At 44.5% G+C, this 22,082-nt stretch overlaps 1 protein-coding gene across 2 annotated transcripts in view; it reads left to right on the top strand.

Annotated features, from left to right (window-relative positions):
• Positions 1-20,560, top strand: part of FAT2 (FAT atypical cadherin 2) — a 105,616-nt gene extending 85,056 nt beyond the window's left edge. The window contains exons 19-24 of one of the 2 annotated variants that reach the window (XM_035105703.3): positions 402-1,212; positions 2,594-2,739; positions 8,918-9,359; positions 12,915-13,068; positions 15,764-16,182; positions 18,685-20,560. In XM_035105703.3, the coding sequence (XP_034961594.3) occupies positions 402-1,212; positions 2,594-2,739; positions 8,918-9,359; positions 12,915-13,068; positions 15,764-16,182; positions 18,685-19,208 (2,496 nt within the window). In that variant the 3' untranslated portion in view covers positions 19,209-20,560. Of the gene's footprint in view, positions 1-401; positions 1,213-2,593; positions 2,740-8,917; positions 9,360-12,914; positions 13,069-15,763; positions 16,345-18,684 lie in introns of both variants that reach the window. The other variant, XM_035105701.3, reaches the window with a different exon arrangement.
• Positions 20,561-22,082: the final 1,522 nt, after the last annotated feature.

Below are 22,082 nucleotides of genomic sequence, written 5' to 3'. Positions count from 1 at the left end.
GCCGGCAGTAAAATAAAGTTGGAAAAAAATGGTTCCAAACAACTTAAAAATAAAAGCATTTGGTTTCCTTCCTTCCTTCATTGGGTTAGCAAAGATGCTGGTTATAAAATCTCCATTTAGGGAGATTCAGTTCACTTGCAGGGAGCCATGGCCGCATGGCTCCTTCTTCCAGGAAGCTCAAAGAGAGAGGAAACAAAAGGCTGCCGGGAGCCTGCCAAACTCCACTCCCACTGGCAACCTGAACTCAGATTAACCCTTTCATTATGCAAGTGTTTGTTGTTAACTGTATATTACATCATTTCATACCTTGAGTAGGAGACCTGAGTAGGAGAGGGAGGCATGCTAGCAACACGTTAGTGTTAGTGCAAAGTTGTAAACATCTGCCGAATTTCCCTCAACAGGTTACAGACAGTGGTATCCCTCCTCTCTCTTCATCTGCATTTGTAAACATCCAGGTGACGCAGCAAAGCAGATATCCACCTTCAGCCCTCTCTCTGGAGATTTTCATCAGTACTAATGAAAGAGCATTCCGCGGTGGGGTTCTTGGCAAAATTCATGCCACAGATCGAGACCCTCATGACACTCTGATGTACACTCTGGAGTCGGAAGTGCCAGAAAAGAGGCACTTCTCCGTGGGGGCTACAGATGGGAAGATAATTGCAGGCGAAAGTCTCCCGCACGGTCACTATGCCCTGAATGTAACTGTCAGTGATGGGACCTTTGCAGCCACAACCAGCGTCCACATCCACGTGTGGTCCTTCAGCCAGGAAGCTGTGGATAAGGCGGTGGTGCTGCACTTCCGCCACCTCACCCCTGAGGAGTTTATAGGCGATCACTGGCGCAACCTGCAAAGGTTTCTGGGAAGCCTCTTCGAAACCAGGCGGCAGAACATCCACATGGCTAGCTTGCAGCCTTCAGGTGCTACCAATGGTGTGGACCTTCTGCTGGCCATTGGGGAGCCCCACCATTCGTTCTTTCAGCCCAGCTTCCTTGCTAGCCGGATTTCTGAGTCAGCTGAAGAGATGGACCAGCGAGTAGGGCTGAAGATGAAGAAGGTGACTCATGTCCCATGCCAGGAGGGGGACTGTACCACTCAGCGTGCTTGCAGAGAGACAATGCAGCTTGACCCGGGCATGGTGTTCACTTACAGTACCGCTCGACTCAGCGTTCTCACTCCTCGGCACAGTTTGGAACAAATGTGTTCTTGCAATGGTGAGAAAGTCTTCTGATAAATCACCTCCTTGAAAGTATTTCAAGGTTTTCTGCTGGTGTCCTTTTTGAACATTGTAGAATGACCTGCATATTTTGTTTCTACACACACACACACACACACACCCTTCTTGCATCTTTGTCATTCAGACCAAAAATAATGTCCTTCCAAAAACTCAGAAAATAGCTACTCCACCCCCAAACTAACCTGTGGTAGAGCCTACGTCTTGCATGCAGGTGGTCACAGATTCGATCCCTGGCATCCTTAGTTAGGGTTGGAAATGCTTCCTATCCAAAACCCTGGACATCTGCTGCCAGTCAGCTGAGCTAGATAAACCTGACACCAAATAAATCAGCTTCCTATGTAGTCACTGGGAGCACAACACGGTCCAATCCCCCCCCCCGCCCTCCTGTGAAATCCCTGTGAAACCTACCTGCCTGCCTTGCTCTCCCCAGTTTCTATCCCATACACCTGTTTCCTTGCACTGCTGCTCCAGCAGCAGTGGGCCAGGGAATTTGGTCTTTCCCTGCTCCCTCTCAGATACCTGGCATGCTGCTACACCTAGAATTGCTTCGACTAAGTGTGGTTTTCACAGGGCTTGCAATAGGCTTTTGGTGGCATCTGTCTGTCTCGAGACGCAATGGAAGACTGCGCCACCAGGGATAAAGTCAAACTGTTTGAGAGTGGCTGTGGCTATAGAGATCAATATGGGAAAAAGGTGTTTTATGGCAGCTGGGGCAGATGAAGGCACCTGGAAATTAACTTTTGAGACTGTCATCCAGTAGAAAATGTGAATTTTGACGGCTTCACTCCCTGTCTGATGCTCTTTTGTGATGTGGATTGCAAGGGGTGTTCATTTTAACCCCTGTGATGCTGTGCCTTAGGGAAGCAGAGCTGGCGTAGACTTGCAGCTAAGGAAACTGAATTCTGAATCAGGAGGTCTCTAGTTCAAATCTCACCTCTGCCATGGCTTGCTAGGTAGACTTAGTCAAGCTACTCTCTCTCTCAGTCCCCCCCACCTGCAATACTGGGGGCAGCAATACTAGCTTCCTTTAGAGGGTTGCTGCATGGATCTGCTCATGCGTGTCCAAATCACACTTAAAAGTGCCATACAATTGTGAAGTATTATTATTAAGTATCACTATAGATCAGGCATGTCAAACCTGCGGCCCTCCAGATGTTTTGGACTACAATTCCCATCTTCCCCAACCACTGGTCCTGCTAGCTAGGGATCATGGGAGTTGTAGGCCAAAACATCTGGAGGGCCGCAGGTTTGACATGCCTGCTATAGATCATGTTCAGGATAGAGAATGCATAGAACTAGAAGAGTATGATGTCCTGTTTCTGAAAGCAGCTTTTTTAAAAAAACACTTTCATTTCCAGGTACAGCTTTGAAGTTCAGTGGACACAGCTACATATGGTACCACCACCAAGGTAAAAGGGATTGGCAAATGCAGTTCCACTTGAAAACTCATCAGCTCCATGCCGTCCTGCTCACTACCAATGGAACCAATAGTGCAGTTCTGCAGGTAGGAATTGTGGATCCTTACATCCTCCCACCACCACTACCCTGCAACCCAAGGAAGCAGGCACAATGTCCTTCCCCATCTCAAATGTAGAGCACCTACATATGTAGCTCAGTTCGTTAGAGTGTGGTGCTAATAACACCAAGGTTACAGCTTTGATCCTTGTAAGGGACACCTGCATATTCCTGTATTGCAGGGCATTGGACTAGATGGTTCTCAAGGTCATTTCCAGCTGTATGTTTATATATGTAGAGGTGCACTTTGCAAAAAAAAAAGGGAGGGGGAGGCAAAAAAACCCCAACCATTTTGGTTTCTTGAAAAGTCGGTAAGTTTCTGTCTTTATTTAAAGAAGTATTTCTAAACTGTCAACTTATAAAAGTAATATCATTGTGGTGTACAATAAAATCATTAAAACATAATAGAATTATAAAATCATAATATACAGAACAAATGGTCCAGAACCAGATTAATTCTCCAATTACAACCGTCTGTTTTCAGTAGCCAATGAAATGGCCAAAATTGTAGGTGCTCCTCTGGTTTCAGCAGGAACAGCGTACCAGAATCCTGGTGCCACTGTACTAAAAGCCTTAGTTCATGCAGAAGCTAAACAAATATGTGATAACTTTGGGACATCAGGCGTTATACAGTTTATACCAGTAGTAGCTTGGTAATGAACTGGCAATCAATGCAGAGCTTTCAGTATCAGGGTATCCTGCCAATTCAATGAACTTAGGAACTTGGGAGGCCTCGGGGTTTCCATTTCATTATGATTCAGGTTCATGGTTCAGTTCCTCTCATCCTGGCCACACAGGAAAACAGCAGTCATCAATTCAAGCGGGCTGCCATAAATATTTCAATACATATCTGTGTCTTTCAAGTGGAGATGTGCTGAAATATAGTGTCATGGGCCATGTGGTTGATCTGGATGAACGAATAAGCTTCTCACATGTGGGGTCAAAACTGATGTGGTGCAGGAGACTGTCATCTGCTCACCCTGTTAACATAGGAACATAGAAAGCTACCTTACGCTGAGTGAGACCATTGGTCCATCTACCTCAGTATTGTCTACACTGATTGGCCACAGATCTCCAGGTGGAGGAGATATGTTTCAGGCAGAGGATATTCCCAGCCCTACCTGGAGATGCTGAGGATTGAACTAGGGGCCTTCTGCATGCAAAGAAGATGGCCTACCATTGAGCTACTAATGCCCTTTTTCCCTTTTAAAGCAGCCATGTCTACATATCGGGCACCTAATTTAATCCACAGAGCAGTGCTGAGGGAATGGGAACTTCAACCCTTCCCATCCCACGTGTTCCCGTTCAGCCTGAACCTGCTGTTAACCCCACTGTGGGGGTGAAGGACAGGCATCATCCATGAAGTCTATGGGGGCTTTTTACCTTCGCCACCCGCTTTCTTAAACAATGCTCATACAATTGCTTAAACTGAATTAGGTTGAGACTAGCTGCTAATCTGCAAGACAAAAATTTGCACATTCAGATCGCACAATTATGGTGGACCTGCAGAGGCTGCACAACAAACCTATTCCCCCCCCCCCCAAATATCAGACTTCTTGTGATAAGGAAAGTAATGGAAAAGACACTGGGAGGTGTGAGGAATGCTTGCCTTGATGCAACATCAGCAAACAGGTTGGAATGAATGCTTGTTAAATAGCCAGCATTGACTAATTTCCATGCAGGTGGGGGGGGGGGGAGAGAATGACTGCTCAACAAAATGGCTGTCTGGTCTCCTACGCAGCATTCAGTAAAAAAAGAATATGCTTAACGGGCATAAGGTTAGGGAAATTGAATATCCTTTGATGATTCATAAGGGGAGAAGGCAGTCACAGAATTGCCTCCCACATTTCTAACACTCAAGAGCCATTGGATAAAGATGAATAGGCAAAGCGCTTAGCTAATTATAGCTATTCAGGTAGTCTGATGACAGTTTATAATAATTACTACACATAATTCATTAGCTTTTAATGATCTAGCCTGTTTACACAATAAGTCTGAGCTAAAAACACCTCCCGCATCTTGTTGCTGTTTTTCTCGCACATCTAATTGTTTTATCTTTTTGGCTGAAACACTTTGCTGGCAGAGAGTGTCACTTATTGTGGGACAGAATCCCCCCAGTTCCTTGATCCTTGTCTAGCTCTGGTTTTTCATGCTGAAATCAGTGGAATTAGAGAGATGCTTAGCACTTTTGGAAATCCAGTTCCACAGGTTTTCCTAGCGCTGGCTATCACAGGCACAGCCTCTAAGCCGAGGTGTCCGTTTAGTTGTTTCACCACAATTTTAATTAACTTCTTATCTTTGTTTTTATGTGATCCATAGCTTGTGTCTTTATTAGCAATGGTTCAGATTTGACAGATTGATTTTGTGTGTTTTAGTGGTTTTAGTGTATCTTAGTGGTTTTAGGAGGATCACAGGGTCATTTACAGTAGAAAAACACAAAAATACACACTATAACAACAAACAAAACAACACAACACCCTCCCTCTGTTTAAAAGGCTGTGTAGATTGTTTAATTAGCCAAAAGCCTGGGAGAATAAAAATGTTTCCACCTGGTGCCTAAAGATAAGTACGAAGGCACCAGGCGAGCCTCCCTGGGGAGGGAGTTCTACAAATGGGGAGCTACTGCAGAAAAGGCCTGTTCTCATGTTGCCACCCTCCGAACCTATCACGAAGAAGGCACATGAAGAAGGGCCTCAGATTATGATGACAGAGACCAGGTCGGTTCATATGGGGAGAGGCGATCCTTGAGGTATTGAGGTCCTGAGCTCTTTAAGGCTTTATAGAACATAACCAGCCTTTTGAATTAGGCCCAGAAACTAATTTGCAGCCAGTGCAATTGGGCCAGGATTGGCATTATATGCTCAAACCGTCTTGCCGCTGACCTCTGCACCAGCTGAAGTTTCCAAACTGTCTTCAGAGGCAGCCCTACGTATAACTCATTGCAGTAATCTAACCTAGAGGTGATGACCCAAGTCTTCATAGACCTATGCTTTAATTGAGGGCAGGCATTTTTTTCAGGGTCATCCTACATGACTTACTCCTTGATGAACAGCCCATGTGAAAGTTGCCAGATTAGAAAGAGGGAAGAAGAAGAGACTTAGTCAAGCACCAACATGTGCTTATATTTCTCTTGATGAGTTTCATCACTCAAGACATCTAGCCAGAAGCAGGAACATTTTAATCTGATATCATTCCCTTTTCTTTCTTTTTTTGGCTGTACTTTTAGAATCTTTATGGAATTCAAAGGTGTGCTTGCTGCTTCTCCCTTGGCAGCAGAGGAAGAACTTCACCCTCCAGATACAGTTTTCTTTTTATATGAAGGTCCTTGGTTGAGTTTAATGCACCTTGATACAAAATAAAAAAACTCCTTCAGTAGCACCTTTAAGACCAACTAAGTTTAGTTGGTTTTTAAGGTGCTACTGAAGGAGTTTTTTTATTTTGCTTCGACTCAGACCAACACGGCTACCTACCTGTAACTAGCACCTTGATACAAAAAGAGGAGCTTGTAACTTACTGACTTCAAAATTATTATATATCTTTCCCCATTGCTGCAGCACAGCACTTAGCAGAGAAAACAAATTACTTTAAAATTACCTTTGAATCCATTGCCCCATTTGTTTAGTTTAAAACACGCACACAACTATTTTACTCATTTTAATACTTCAGTGCACAGTTTGTCCTAAGCACTTTTAAATCCCAATGATTTCAATGAGAGAATGAAGCAGTCTGCTCGGTTGACATCTTAAAGGGATTAACTTTGGTCAAATTGTATCTTTATGGTTGTTTTATCTTTCACCCCTTGAAATAGATTTTTTTTTCTTCCTTTCACCCTCCCAACATCTTGCAAACCAACAGCTTTCCTCCACAGCAATTTACATCGCATTCTGTGAGCAAAGCTGTTCAGCGTGGCTCATAAATGGTATAAAACATATGAAATTAAAATAACGTTATAAAGATCTGTTAAATGGCACAAATGCAAAGCCAGCAATCGAACAGGTATGAAGCCCCTCCCTAACAAGGAAACAAAAAAAGACAGTAAAGTGTAATTTGCAGAAATTGCAACAGATTTTTCACTTGCGAAACATAGGCTGAGCTTAGACAGGCCTTTTCGGAGAATAAATTCCATAGGGAAGGGCATTCTGGCAAGCACTCTTCTGCAGCCCTCCATAAACATAAGTGATAGGATGGACATAATAAGAGGGTGGGAACCATAACTCAATACCTGAACACATGCCTTGAGTGCAGAAGGTCCCTGCTTCAATTCCTAGCTGGACTAGATGGGTCATTGGACTGATTCGGCAGGCTCATCATGTGTTCTGTGAGCTACATATTTGGTGTGGGTATATGTATATCTTACTATTCACTATGATTTATTTGTTATTGGGAATATTGATGGTAGTAATAGCATGTTTAAGAAGAATAAAATAAATATATTGTTCTAGAAAGGAAGTAAGGTATAGTATTTCCTTGACTGTAATGATTCACTCCAAAGAAAATCACTGTAATCTCACCTCATTAAGAATAATGATTTTCTTTAAACAAAATCCAGCAAACTAGCTCCTTATTCATACTATACAATTTCTGTAGAAAGGATATCCTTAGGGAAAGTAGGTTCCCCCTCCCCTTGAGATCTGTGTGAAGTTGCAATTTCACCACAACCACTCCAATGCTGTATGTCACTATACCACAGCGGTTGTCAAGGCAGATCTTTGCCACATTTCTTGCCCTGGAATTGACTCTGTGGAGAGTCAGGAAAACTTCTAGAGCAGCACACAGTGGTGGAAAAGGGGGGATAATTCCATCTGGAAAGCCAAAATGCTTCTGCTGACAGAACTATTGCTGTAGTAGGAGGGACTCAACAGCACACTGTAACTTTAGGTTTTCGCAATTAAAGTGGAACAAAGGGCTCTGTTACCCCAGCACAGCAGATCCACTTTATAAAACAGTAAGACTTTTTGTGGTTTTGAAAGTGGGGGAAATGTATTGAATGTGGGCATCCCACATTCCTACAAGCAAATCTGGATGAATGCAGGACCAGTGCTCATGGTTGCGTAAGCAAATCAAAACGGATCATCTAATCTCCACGTTAGCTTTGTGTAAGCAAATCAGGATGAATGCTCAGGGTGGAATTCAACATAGCACTACGTGGGGTGGGGGTGCAGGACACCCCCACTCCCCCAAAAAACCCTGTTCTGGGGGTTCCACCAACCTTCCAGAGCAGATTTAGGAGGCGTTGAGGGGGAGGGGGAGGAAAGTCCCATTGCATGAGCAGACCTTGTTCTGTGCACACAACAACTTAGCTGAATCCTACCTCCAGGAGCAGCTGGACTCTGCTTCCATCTTGCAGGGAAGCTGCTAATTATTACAATCGATCTTATTCTCTGCCTCTGTGTCTTCTCTGCCGACTCTCCCCACCCAGTGCAAAACTGTCAGCTGCCTTCCACTGTTTGGATTCTGCCAACACTCCTCCCTGGCGCCAGCAAAAGAGCAGCTCCAGCTTAGGCAGCAACTTCTATAGCACTAACAAGAGGGCGAGAACAGAGTTGTTGCACAGCCATTTGGTAGGCAAGTCGTCAGTCAAGTCTTCCTGAGTGCCAGTGTTCTTTCTTTACTTCTGAATAATTCGAGGCCCAAATGGCAGGCATGATTACTATGAATTTTGAATGGCTGTAAATTCCATGAAGAATCAATCTTAATTAATGGCAATGCAAGTTTGGGTTATAATGTATGTACTGGTTTTTTTTTCTGAGCTTCTTTGGATTTACGTTTCCATTTTGTTTGGTTTATCTATATTCTTTTGGTGCGGGAACCCACAATAAAATATCACTTTTAAAATGTGTTTGATGCTTAGGCTGTGTACACACTGTACCTTTCAACCACATTTGAAGCTCATCCCTGCCCCCACTCAAAGAATTCTGGGCACTATAGTTAACCCTTTGCAGAGTCACAATTCCCAACATCCTTAGCAAACTGCCGTGCCCTGAATTCATTGAGGAGGGAAATGTGCTAAGAATGTGCTTAAAGGTATAGTGTGACTGCAGACCCAGACTCTAAAAACAGAACAAGAAAGCAAAATGGGCACTTCTTATTTATTTATTTATGTATTTTTTTATGTATTTATGTATTTAAAAAGCAAACACCTCTGCCTGTTTTGGTATGTTTTGCAGCTTGTGAATGGAGTGCCTCGCCTTGGGTACAGATGTCGGAGTGGTTTCAGCGGTAACCTTTCGTCCAGCCAATTTGTGGGTGACAGAAAGTGGCACTCTCTCTTCCTGGAAGTGAAAGGCAATTCCATCCGTTTGCTTGTTGACAGCTTGGGAAATGCCTCTCTGCAGCTCCCCGAGGCCTGCAACCCTTCCCATTCCAGAAGAGATCTGCTCATTGGAGGGTTTGTGCAGCACCACCAGGCTCAGAGGGTCACTGATGGGTTCAGAGGGTGCCTGAATGCCATTACGCTCGATGGAAGAGACCTGGTGGTCTTACCAAAGGAAAAGAGGTCCAGGGCTGTTGTTGAAGAGGCGGGCGTTCGGCAATGCTGCCCACACACCGGTGCCTGTCGGAGCAACCCGTGCCTCAATGACGGGCTCTGCATTGAGATACAAGGTGGAGGTAAGGGCTGTGTTAATAACAGTAATGGGCAATGTACAATTTTTTGGGGAGGGGGGATAGAGCAGCGTCCCCAACTTGACAGCCTCCAGATGTTTTGGTCTTCAGCTCCCAACATCCCTGACCATTGACCATGCAGGCTGAGGCTGATAGGAGTTGTACTGAAACATCCAGAGGGCACAAGGCTAGGGAAGGCTGGCCTAGAGAAATAACAGCAGGGATTAGTCACATTTAAGGAAAATGGCTTCTGTGAAAATATGAACGATAGTGGAGACATTGGTCTGTTTAGGATGTCATGTTGCCTCTTCATAAAGCATGGCTTAAGAAGCCAGAAAGGAACATAAAACCTGCACACAGGGCTTTTTTCAGGGGAAACTCACAGAAACTCAGGCCCGGCACCTCTCAGGTGGGTTCCAGTACCTCTCAGGTGGGCACCATTTCCATTCTAAGAAAATGAGGGAGGTGTTCATGGTGAATTCCAGCACCTCTTTTTCTAGAAAAATAACACCGCCTGCACGCACTTCCTTTACATCTGCTCCTGGCTTAATATCCTGATTGGTTAACCAACATTAAACCAGACTTCTCTGTTTGGGATCTACCAAGGAACTCTGGTTTAAACAAGCCAGGATCTTCATGCCAAAGCCAGTACACGAGGGGAGGAGGAAGGCAGAGCCAAGAGACTTGACTGGGGCTTCCTATGCCGTGGTTTATGGAACTGGCAGTGTTACAGGTGAACTGGGCTTGTGTGACGCTGGCCACTGTAGCCAGGTATTCCCACTAGCTGGCTTTGCGGTCATTGCTGGAACTCCTTGAGTTGATAAGGTCAATTAGGAAATTCTAAATGATTTGATCATTGAAGGACCAAACCGCTTCATTGCCTTCATTCAAATGTGCCTGGGGGAAAAGGCAGCAGAAAGAAAGCTCTTCCTCCAATTTTCTGTTCCCGTCCCTTCTTTCAATAACTTAAGCACTTGGGAGTCTGGTCTTTAGATCCATTTGTGCTGTCAGACAGGAGTAGAGGTTTATTTGGTTTGTCTGTACCTACCTATCTACCTACCTACCTACCCAATATTTGTATGCTGCCCTTCCTCCAAGGAGCTCAATGCATTTTCTCCACATAGCATCCCTAAGCTGGGGTTGGGTGGACTAGCCTCAAGTCGTCCAATGAGCTCAATGCAGGGCTGCCAGACAAATGGCAGCTGCTGAATTCCTACACATCAGCCTCTCCCCCTTTTCGTTTAAATCAACCATGCAAGGGACAAGAATGTGAAAAGTGTGGGATTTTCTCTTTGCCAGCATTTGCTGCAAAGGGGGAAGGGTGTGGAATGGATGAAGGTTTTAGCCTGTGGCCAGCGAAGAAGATTTGGATAACAAGAATGTTTAGGCTGGCAGGATGGGAGGAGCAGGGGAACCTGTTTTGGCCTGCGAGTATTTTGGAAGGCAAGCGAGTGGCACTGGGAAAGGGGCTGAAATAATTGGTTTGGGAACTCCAAAGAGAGGCATATTCATTATCAAGGCATGCATGTGCTCAGGCCCAAAGTCAGTGAGTAATAAGTTCCAATTAGAATGCTGTGGTGGTTATAATGAAGGAGTATTGGGAGGCTAGACATGGAAAGATAGCACATTAGAAGAGGAAAAGATGAGGGCTTTTAAGGGGTTTGGCACCATACTTAAAGCAAAATCACACATAGCAAAATGTGTGTTGTTCTGGTGCCTACTGAGCTACCTCTGGTTTGGTGGCCACATGTAAACACTGATCCTTGGACAAATGGCTTTAATGGTGACCCCAGACATTCTCACTAAGACCGCATTTCAAGCAGCCTCATACCACTTTAAGCAGCTGTCGCTTCCACAAAACAAGTGGTTTGTTAAGGGGCAGGTGCTGAGAGTTGTTAGGAAACCACTATTCCCCTCACAGAGCCCAGAGTGGTTTACCATTCAGCCCCTCCTCCCAGGGAACTCTAGGAATTGTAACTGTGGGGGAAATAGGGCTCTCCTAACAACTCTCAGCACCCTTAACAACCATACTCCCCAGGGTTCTTTGGGGAAAGCCATGACTCTTTAAAGTAGTATAAACATATGCTCCAAGTGGAGCCTTACATTCATACGCACAGTCCTTGATTGACTGGTTTTATTTCTATTCAGTAATGTAACCCATCTTCTTCACTTAGGGGAAAAAGACAAATCATAAACTCCAGCTCTAGTGCACTAGCATAATGTGCAATGAGCTTTAAGCAGAATCATTTTTACACTCTCTGTCACTCTGTCCACATCAGTGGAAAGCTTTCTGTCCTCATGGGACGAAGCCACAAATTTTATAAGCAAGGAGGGCACCCAGCAAGGAGGGCACCCACCCTTTCCCTATCCTGGGGTGGTGGTGGGACTGATGGGTGCTTGGAGGTGACTTGGATAGCCGTGTGTGGTAATGGGAGACACGTACTGAGAAACACTTTGAACCACCTTCTGTAGGCATGTGCACCTTTTGTTATTTCTGCCCGGAGCCTGCTGTCGAGCTGCATGCCCTGACAGGTGAGCAGTTAGCAAAAGGCGGAGAGCACACGTCCTCCTTTCCTTCAGCTCAGAGCAAAAAGCTTACAATTCTTGTCTTGTCAGATCAGCAGCTCAGGCACACTTGTCAGACAACAATTTTCAGAGAGACAAGGGTGTATAAGTTCATGTCCTCACAGATTTACATGCACTTCTGCAGCACATGGTGACAGCATGCTTGGGGACATGCATGACAGTCGCCGTGTGAGGGTGGGAAGATGCCCGTACGAAGTATGCGCCTGAAATAAATGCAGAAGCCATGGTTGGGGTGTTCTAGAATGCCAACAATAAGCTAGAACAGCACCGGAATTGGTATCTGAGCATCGTCTGGTCATTTTGTAAGTGCATTTCACTTGGGCACCTGTGCTGGGAGAAAACAGGAAGGTGCAAAATATGGTAAGTGAAATGGCAATGGAGAGTAATGTCTTTTGTGGCCGTGATTCCACATGCGCTATCCAATAGGTGCCCATGACGCCGGTGCAGTTGAGGTCGTGCAGCTGCAGTGCTAATTACTGTAGCAGTTTGAGCAGTGAATGGTTCCAATTTTCACAGCAACTCACCATTTGTTTCAGTGCATCGTAAATGTTACAGTATTTCCCGGGAATGGATGGTTGTAACAACGGCGCATTCCACACAGGGATGGCCGTACCATAAGGCAGAGCGAGGCAATTGCCTCAGGCGGTAGATTGGAGGGCAACAGCCCAGATATTCCTCCTGAGCCCCTGGCCATTCTCCCCTGTTACAGATCTGAGCTATACGTGCCATAGAGCTGTCCTGCTCCCTCATTACTACTCTACCGCCCTCAGCACTGGGAAACACTACCATCAAATTGCTGGGCAGCAGGGTGTAGGATTCCACTGTCATCCAGCTTCTTTATATTGAATTGGGTGGGAGGGCCTATCTTGTCCTTTGCCTCCGGGCTGGTTCCCTGATTCTGCACAAGAAAAAAAATGTCATTCTGGTTTCACTTGTTTTTCAAACCTTCTCCATTTTTCTCTCTCCTGTCACTAGGTTATTCTTGCATCTGCCCCATACAGTTTTCTGGAGACCACTGCGAAGTTGCTGATAACCTTTGTGAAGGCAAGCCCTGTTTGAATGGGGGGACTTGTGCCCTCTCCGAGAAAGGCTATACCTGCCATTGCCCAGAGTGGTACTGGGGAGAAAGGTAGGTTTGGCCCTTAAGCATTACCCTCTCCATGCTTGAATGACACAAGAAGCAGAGAATCATAGCACTGCCAATAGTTTTCACGCCACATCTGAAATGCAACATCTGTCAGAGGCGTCGGTTTACACATTTCAGGTGCTATTTGGGTTCACACATGCTCGTTCAGAATGGATGCCCTAATTCAATTTTTTTAAAAAAAAAACACTATGAAATGATAAATGCCTGTAGAGTTTTGCAGTCTCTTACTTAAATATGAAGTCAGGTGAGATCTCGTGGTTAGGTCCAGAACAAAAAGTTGTTGGCAGGTCTTTGAATTCACTCAGGTGATTAGAGAAAAAGGAAAGGCCAGTTAATATTTAGAATAATCTTGGTTTGATGACAACAATGAAAAAGGAGAATAACTCTCCTCATCTTGCCTATGTGAGGAAAATGCACAAATCGTCACTAGATGGTGCTGCTGTACAAGCACATCAGGTTATTCTGTAGGTATTTGGCTACATAACTGATGAGTAATATATTTTTATTATTATTACCTGCCATCAATCTCACTTATTAATTAATTAAACAGGGGAAATTATTTACACACATAATAGATACAGTTGTTTGGATTAGGAGCAGGAAGTTTGGGGTTATGGGAACCCAATTATGGATCTCCCTAGGCTATACACACCAGATCCTAGGGGCTGAGACACTTTTGCATAACTCCCTTTTTTTGAGGCAGCTGGGGCCCCTCAATGTTCAAAGGGCATTCAACTCTACCCCCTAGCTCCTCGTGACATCGCACGTGTGACATTAGGACATTGTGTTGAGAAGAGAAGGTTAAGGGGTGATATGATAGCAATGTTCAAATATATAAAAGGATGTCATATAGAGGAGGGAGAAAGGTTGTTTTCTGCTGCTCAAGAGAAGCGGACATGGAGCAATGGATTCAAACTACAAGAAAGAAGATTCCACCTAAACATTAGGAAGAACTTCCTGACAGTAAGAGCTGTTCGGCAGTGGAATTTGCTACCAAGGAGTGTGGTGGAGTCTCCTTCTTTGGAGGTCTTTAAGCAGAGGCTTGACAGGCATATGTCAGGAATGCTTTGATGGTGTTTCCTGCTTGGCAAGGGGTTGGACTGGATGGCCCTTGTGGTCTCTTCCAACTCTATGATTCTATGATCTTGAGAAATTGGAGCCTCTGCTCAAGGCACAGCACCAACAATCGCCCAAGTCAGGCTCTGGCTAAAGCCTCAGGGCTAGGAAGAGCATCTCACCAGCCTGACCAACACTCACCACCAGGCCCAGGTGGCAATGTGTAGGCATCACTTCACTTGGGAGTAGAGCTTGCCTCCCATCCAACTAGCTGCTCCCCTTCTTCCTCCATCCACCTGCTTTTGGGGAGCTCTGAGAAAGGTTCAAGGGTATCCTCAGAGCCGGGTATTGTAGGTGAGTTGGCCAGAAAAATGCCTCTGCCGCTGCTTTCTTTCGCTACTGTGGCTTTTCTAAGCTGAGTGGGGCTTTTTAAGCTTTAAAAGTTGCAAAAGTACTTTCTAGCAACAGCAAAGCACATTAGCGCCAGAGGGCCTTCTCAGTGACTTTACCCAAAATCCCTTTGTCTGAAGAAGGGTGTCTTTGGCTCCTTCTCAGAACCCAGGTGGCAGAGAAGTGGTTGTAAAAAAAAAGTAGGAGAGGGGGCTGTGGGGAGCAGGGGGAAGGATCAAACTGCTGCAGCGAAAATGAGAGTGGAGGCAGGGAAGTGGGGGGGGGACATTGGCTGGATTGTGCCAATGACCTCTGAAGTTTGGCACTTTTAGAGCTGTTGTTAGGATGACATAGGCCAACAAAAAGCTGGCATTCATAAAGTTTATGGCCTCTCATCCTGTCCACCAGCATTTCCATGCCATTACCATGAGACTGTCTGGCCTTCTATGAACATTTGTTTTTCCTTTATCTTTGATACCATGTCATACGCAGGTAAAGTATTCTCAAAGTGTGCTCATGCTATAGAATGATTATCACTGAAGAACAATGACTTCAAGTTTTGAAATATTATGACCTTTTACAGTATTAAAATGGAAATGGTTTTGTTAGCACACCAGCAATATTTACAGTATATTAAAAAAACATTTTTAAGGAATTAGGGTGAACATTCTGAACAGAACATTGTTTATTACAAAAATAGCTTTGTTTTTTTAACCTTGGTTTTTTTGCATATTGAATCAGTTCTTCTGAGTTAGATCCTGATAGCTGGATTTAGCTACACTGAACTGTAATTCTTCCACTGAAGGCAAAATGAGTTAAGATACCTAATTGTTTCTTCAATGGTACTATGGACACAGCAATTTTTAGCTAGGCTGGAATGCAGTTTTTTGTGATTTATTTATTTCAAAAATAATTTCTTTACAAAACTCTAAAAGACATTAAAACAAAATGAAAGCACACAGTGATACTTTAAAGGCAGTAAAATCAACAGGAGGAATATAAAGCAACAACAAACAAGCGAAAATAAGGCAGATCAAATTGAATTAACAGGCCTGATAAAATTAAAAGGTATTGTCCTGGCACTGAAATGATATCAGGATTGGTGCAGGGGTTTGTTTGTTTTTTGTTCCTCCGGCACTCTAACACCTCCCTCCCATGATCTCACAGATAGAGTCTCTGATACATGTGATCTCACATTGTCTAAAGATGCCTTCCATCATCTCTTCCGCAGATGTGAAAAAGTTGCTGAGAAATGCCTGGAAAACCCATGTCTGAACTCTGCACGCTGTGTGAATTCCGATGGTTCCATTCACTGCATCTGCACGGGCGACTTCCAGGGGGCATTCTGCACGCAGAAAATTGTGACTCCAACGATTAGTCCATCCAGCTGGATCTTGGGGCCTGGAGAGATTGCCGAGATTTCTGCTGGGCTGTTAGGTGTCGTCATCCTGGTGACAGCGTTTATACTCATCCGCAAATTCTACTGCCACAAAGTCAAGGCTCACAAGCCTGTGGCCAAAGAAGACCCGGACCTGCTCTCCAAAAGCGAATTATCCAAAAGTGTCGGGGTCGGCACTCAAGGTCTTAACCCCATTGAACTAAACATCCTCAGCGACGGCCACCACCACCATCTCGATACGCTAGACCCAGGCAAGCCTGCTGTCACATCGGAGTTTGCGACCTTCAACACAAACCATGTTCAGAAACAGCGGGGCGCCATTGTATGCAGTGTGGCCCCCAATCTCCCAATTGCCACGCCCTCACCTGAAAATGAGCCCGTCATCAAGAGCACCTGGGCTGGAGAAAAGATGGGTTTGTTTGACCTTCTTTCTCTCTCCCCCACCCTCCTTCCCTCTGCTGCATTGGGGTGTTTCCAAATGACGTTCCTTTCCAGCAGTTAGTGTATCGCAGTTGTTATTGTGTGAGATGCCTTTGTCTCACAGTAGCCATTTTGTCACGGGGATCTCCATTTCTTGCCATTCAAAACACAATATTTTGTCTCTGGGGAAATGTATTTTCTCCTCTCTCGGTTGTGCTAGGGTTGATGTATCATGTAACTTTGGCTGTGCTTCTCCTGCCATTTTGTGGTCTTAAAAAAAAAAATTGTTTTCAATTTTTGAGAAGCTTTCCTCTCTGAACCCCTCAAGCACAGGAACTTAATGTTGCCCTTAAAAGAAACAGAAGTGAGCTAGCTAGCCAGGCTACCTCCACATCCTCCTTCAATGCAACACTTGAGGGTTACAACAAAATAATATTTGATTGGTAGGTTTTCCTTATCTCTCACACCAGTGCACAGATTTCCCTCCAGGTAAAAGGATTTGGTGACCGCTTGTACCGTATGACTATCACACCAAAGCAAGATTGCCACACACACACACACCACACATACAACCATTAGATGGGGAAATGGTGCTGATCTGTGCTTTTGTATTATCTGAAAAGAGTGAGTGTGCAGTCAGCAAAACAACAAGAAGCCACTAGCTCAGATAGACAAAAGTAATGTAGGCAAAAGGTTTGCTCCTTCCAGCCCCATGGTTTTGCTCTTGATCCCTGGAATCTTCATGCTGCCTTGTCAGTGGTATAGCCTGCTGTTGAAATGTGTGGATCCTGATGTTCTGTCAGAAAGGGCATTTTCACACACCCAAATCTAGACTGGGTTGCCTACAATCTGTTTCAACACAGCAGTGCTTTTGTCTGGGCCTGCAAAGTTTGATTATACTTGCCTTTTTATAAAAAGAGAGCAGCTTGGCAATCAATTTGGGGGGAGGGGAATACTATGGCATTTATCAGCTTGAAGTTCCTTCCCCTGCAAGCTGAAGCTGCATGCAAATAAGATGAAATTAACTTTAATCAAATGCCAGTAACAACATATTTCAGTAACAAAGTAATGTGATGGATGGGTGTGCCATATTAAAGGGAAGGTGAATGAGATAACCAGTCAGAATGGGAGAAAATATCATGGTCCACCTGTTTTGCATTTTGGATAAGGGAGAATGGGATGACCATAGGCTTAGAAATGAAGAATGGTCACATTCTTAATAGAAATTTTGCATGTTTGATCCCAGAATTTTCTAATATGTGGGAGGTAATTAATGTTCTGATCACTAGAGGCTAGGTAAAAAAGAGGTGGGAAGTGTTCCCACCTGTTTTCCATGGTGAAATAACAGAACTGCCCAATAACTCAACATGGGGCTGCTACTAGAAACAGCATCTCCAGGGTAAGTTTGGCCCCATAACAGGAGGCATCGCTGATCCCAAGGCAGCCCAATGGGGTGCCTGCTAGATGTTGTTGGACTCAAGCTCCCATCAGCCCCAACCAGCACAGCTGATGGTCAGGGATGATGGGAACTGAAGTCCAGCAACACCTGCAGGCCACCACATTGGCTACTCCTGACTTATACCATGTTGCAGTGATACCACATTGTTCCCTTCCCTGCTCCTGCCAGTAGCATCCTTGAGGGGGCTGAGTAGAATGCTGCTGCTGCTGCTGTTAAAGATTTCTTACCCCCTATTCGCCATAAGGGTGGGTTACAGCAATTTTAAAATACAATACAGTATTAAAATCGGTTAAAGCAACTTACAATCAAATGAATGGGGTTGGTCCTAAAAACATATATCTCAAGTGTCAAAGGTATAGGACAAAAACTGCATAATGAAGACTCCAGATGCAACTGGGAGCTAATTCCACAGTTTAGTGTCAGAAAATGCCCTCTCCCAGTGTGTTGCCCACAAACTTCTGATGATGGTCCAACTAAGAAAAGGACCCCTACTGCTGATATTAACACCCAAGAGGGCCTGCAGGGAAAGAGGTGGTCTTTCATATATTTGGAGCCTGAGTCATTTAGGGCTTTGAACGTTTAATTTGAGCACCTTGACAGTACCACACATACAAATGGCTATATAAACCAACAGGTGAAGGAGGGGAGAAGTCTACTGTGTGAGGATCTAAATTCTTCCTCGTCCCTCAAGGACTGTGTTCCCCAATTGCTTCTCGGCCTTTTGGCTAATATCAAGTGTGAAGGATTGTGTTCCCTTGTGTGTTAATATTCTAACTTCTTGTGATTAACTGATTCTAGGCAGAAAGTGCAGAGATGGCTAGAAAAGCCTACACATTCACAGGGAGGTGTTAACATGCTTCTGATTTTATTCCAGTGTACCCAGGAGAAACAACCTACTGGCCTCCAAGATACCAGCCAGCCGATCTCCAAGAGTACCATCAGTATGAAGTGATTCAAGGCCCTCTTCCACCTTCTCCGTGCCGTAGGCCGCCTCCTCCTTCCGTAGACTCAGATACAACAGCCCTTTATGGTGGCTTTCCTTTCCCGCTTGACCAAAGCAACAAGCGGGCCCCAATACCACCCCGCTACAGCAACCAGAATCCGGAAGACTTCTTACCTCCTGGTCCTGCAGAGCCACCTGCTTCCCAGTGCCAGAATGAATATACTGCCATTAGCTACTACCCTTCTCAGCGGGTAGAGAACGAGGGGCCGCCTTACCACCCAGACAGTGGGTACAAGAGAGTAAGCATGCGACTCAGTGTGGCCCAGCCATCCTACGCAGACTGCGAGGTGAGGCCTACGTCCACTATCAGAACTCAGCCAGTGCCGCCTCCCAGTTACGAGGGCTCTGACATGGTGGAGAGTGACTATGGGAGCTGCGAGGAGGTGATGTTTTAGTGGGACTCCTGTTTGAAATGGGGAGGACTTCCGATTTCATCTGCGCAATGAAGGAGAGGCAACTTTCTTTTGAGTATCCATCTCCCGGAACATGCGTCTTCCTGTGGTATTCTAAGCAGCCTCATCCATGCACATAATTACACTGAAAATTAACATTGGTGGTCAACAACCACTTCTGCTTTGGACTGGATTCCAAAAAGAGCTTTGTTTTTTGAGCTGGATTGTATCAAAAGAGAACACTGGCATCTTCTGAACAATAGGGAGTCCTTCAGAAGTGGACAGAGAACTTCAATGGCATCTTCCAACCCCTTGCATGGACATGTTCTACATAAAATACCTATGTTAGAATGCATTGTAACCAAAGAACAATGGGCACTTGTGGTTGTCAGGTGCCAAAGCAGCAGAAATCAGGGCTGAACTGATTGCTTTATACTGTAAAATATAAGGGAAGCATAGGAGTGGCAGTGAGAAATCTCTTAGTGCTGCCTTTGGATCTGGCATCAACGGTTTACATTAGGCGGAAAGCTCCCCGAGGAGAAAAGGAGGCGGGTGAGGATGGGCTGCCCTGCAGTTCTATGTCCCCTTGCTCCTTTCATAGAGGGGGGGGCTCTACTGTCACATCCATTCATTCATTGGCCTGTCACCCTCAAGCCCTGTGAAAGAAAAGGGCCTGAGGAAGAAAAAGAAAGAAGGAGAACAGTTATAATTTTATAGGAGAAGGAGTTGCTGCCCAGAAAGCATCGTCTCCTTATCTTAGGCCACAAATTGTCACTGGCACTAGAGGTCAAGTGAAAGTAATAAGTGCAGATGGTGGACTAGGAAAGGGCATGGAGGCAATGTGCCATATTTGTATCGCAAGCCTTGTCCGTTACTTGTAAGTGGTGTCCTCCACAATGACGCCATATTAGCCAGATCAAGGAAGTCAAAGGTGGTGGTCGATGATCAGTCTATTTTCCTACAAATCCCATAATTTATGAGAGCCTGTGTTACTGAGTTACTGTGTTGCTGCCCTAGGGAATGAGTAAACAGAGTATGCTGGCTCCATCTGCATCAGCTTTAGTACATGCCACGAACTATGGGCATGAAACTCTATATTTCCTCTCTCTATATATATAAATAGATATACATATGGACATACTTGTGCAAGGTGATGTGTGTGAGAATGCGTGTGACTCTACTGATGGACAAACATGGGGAAAGAGAGCCCAAATTGGGTGTGGAATGGATTATTTAATACAAGGCTGGCCTGTACCTTTAATGCACTGTGCATCTTTAGTTAAATGAATTATTTCTCTGTGAGAGTTTATTATGGACATTTGTTTATCAAAAGCAATAAAGTGGACTTTTTTAAATGTTTTATTTGCAGATCAATTTGGGTTACTGGATAACTGTCCAGCAGCAAGCAATCAGCACAGATCACACTAAAGACAGGGCTATGGAATTTTTTACCCAAACCAAACAAACCGCAGGAGCATCCAGCTTTACTGAGTCAGCTCAGTAGTAAGACACTGGCCTTGACCCCACTGTAATCGTAAGAAGATAAGAGCCCTTCTGGGTCAGGCCAAAGGCCCATCTAGTCCAGCATCCTGCTCTCACACTAGCCATCTAGATTCCTATGGGAAGCCCACAAGCACTCACCCCACATGTGATCTCCAGCAGCTGGTATTCAGAGACGTATTGCCTCCACCAGTGGTGGTAGAACACAGCCATCATGGCTAATAGCCATTGATTGGCTTATCCTCCAGGGATTTCTCACATCCAAATTTCAGGCCGTTTGTCAAACATAACAACTAATGGCCCCCAAATCTCACAGCACATCCCCGTTCACAACAATTTATTTATTTATTTATGCATCCATCCATCCATCCAGTTCAGTAGGGCTCAGATGTACATTGAGATGTAGCTGTGCCTCCACATTGGTTAAATGCATTGAAACTGCTTCTGCACATGCATCATTGTCCAATTATTCTATTATGGTATTTGAAAGCTTGAAAAGGCACCTGATGATTGGTACAATGCAGTGGCAAAGGCTAATAGCATCTCTCTTATCAGTAAGCAATCAGCAGACCTTACTATGGGAAAAACTCTCGCACCTTCTCCTATCTTAAGAAAATGGAAGTCAGCATCTCTTATCAGGCATTATTTATATTTTTCCCAACATGGAAATAACCTCTTTGCAAGCTTGCTGACTACAAAGTCTTAACCACAATGAGTTTTTCATGTAGAAAAACCAACTAATTGCAATGTAACATGTGGAACACCACTAGTTGTTGTTCTTATGGCATCCCTACCAACTATCTGCTGCGGTGATAATTATTCATTCTTATGTATCAGGAGAAGACAAACACAGTGAAGTGAGGAATTTTCCTCCTCCTGTGAGCTTATGTGTAGAAAAACTGATGTGTAGAAAAACTGGGGTTGTTGTTGCCTGATGCCAGAAAAAGAAATCACCAAGAAATTTGGCAATTGTGTTCTTTCAAGGCATTCAAGTTGCTGCCATTAGAGAAAAAGGAGAGCATGTGGGAAGTGGCTTCTGTTGGTGTTTCCCTATGAGAATTCTGAGCAAAAAATTAAAAAGTGTTAAATATTTATAAATTGCTTTTACATGTGTCCCAAAGCAATTTACAAACATACCACAAAACAGCTAAAAAATAGCAAAAGAACCCAACGGTTAAAGATTTTGTATCTTTTAATTTGTATTGTTTTAAAACCTGAAGCAGAGACCTTTTCATCCAGATGGAAAAGTTCGTTGAAGCAAAAATCAATTTCTTGTGTTTCCAGAAAATATGGATAGGGGGCACCTGATATGACTCCACAGGGATCCTGTGCCCCCCCCCCCCAAAAAATGTGAGGCTCTCTGGGACAAGAATTCTA

Source organism: Zootoca vivipara, chromosome 2 (assembly GCF_965207765.1).
Source record: "Zootoca vivipara chromosome 2, rZooViv2.hap1.1, whole genome shotgun sequence".
NCBI classification, from domain to species: Eukaryota; Metazoa; Chordata; class Lepidosauria; order Squamata; family Lacertidae; genus Zootoca; species Zootoca vivipara.
The sequence above is the reverse complement of the archived record's forward strand: the minus strand, read 5'-3'. Positions and strand labels throughout refer to the sequence as shown.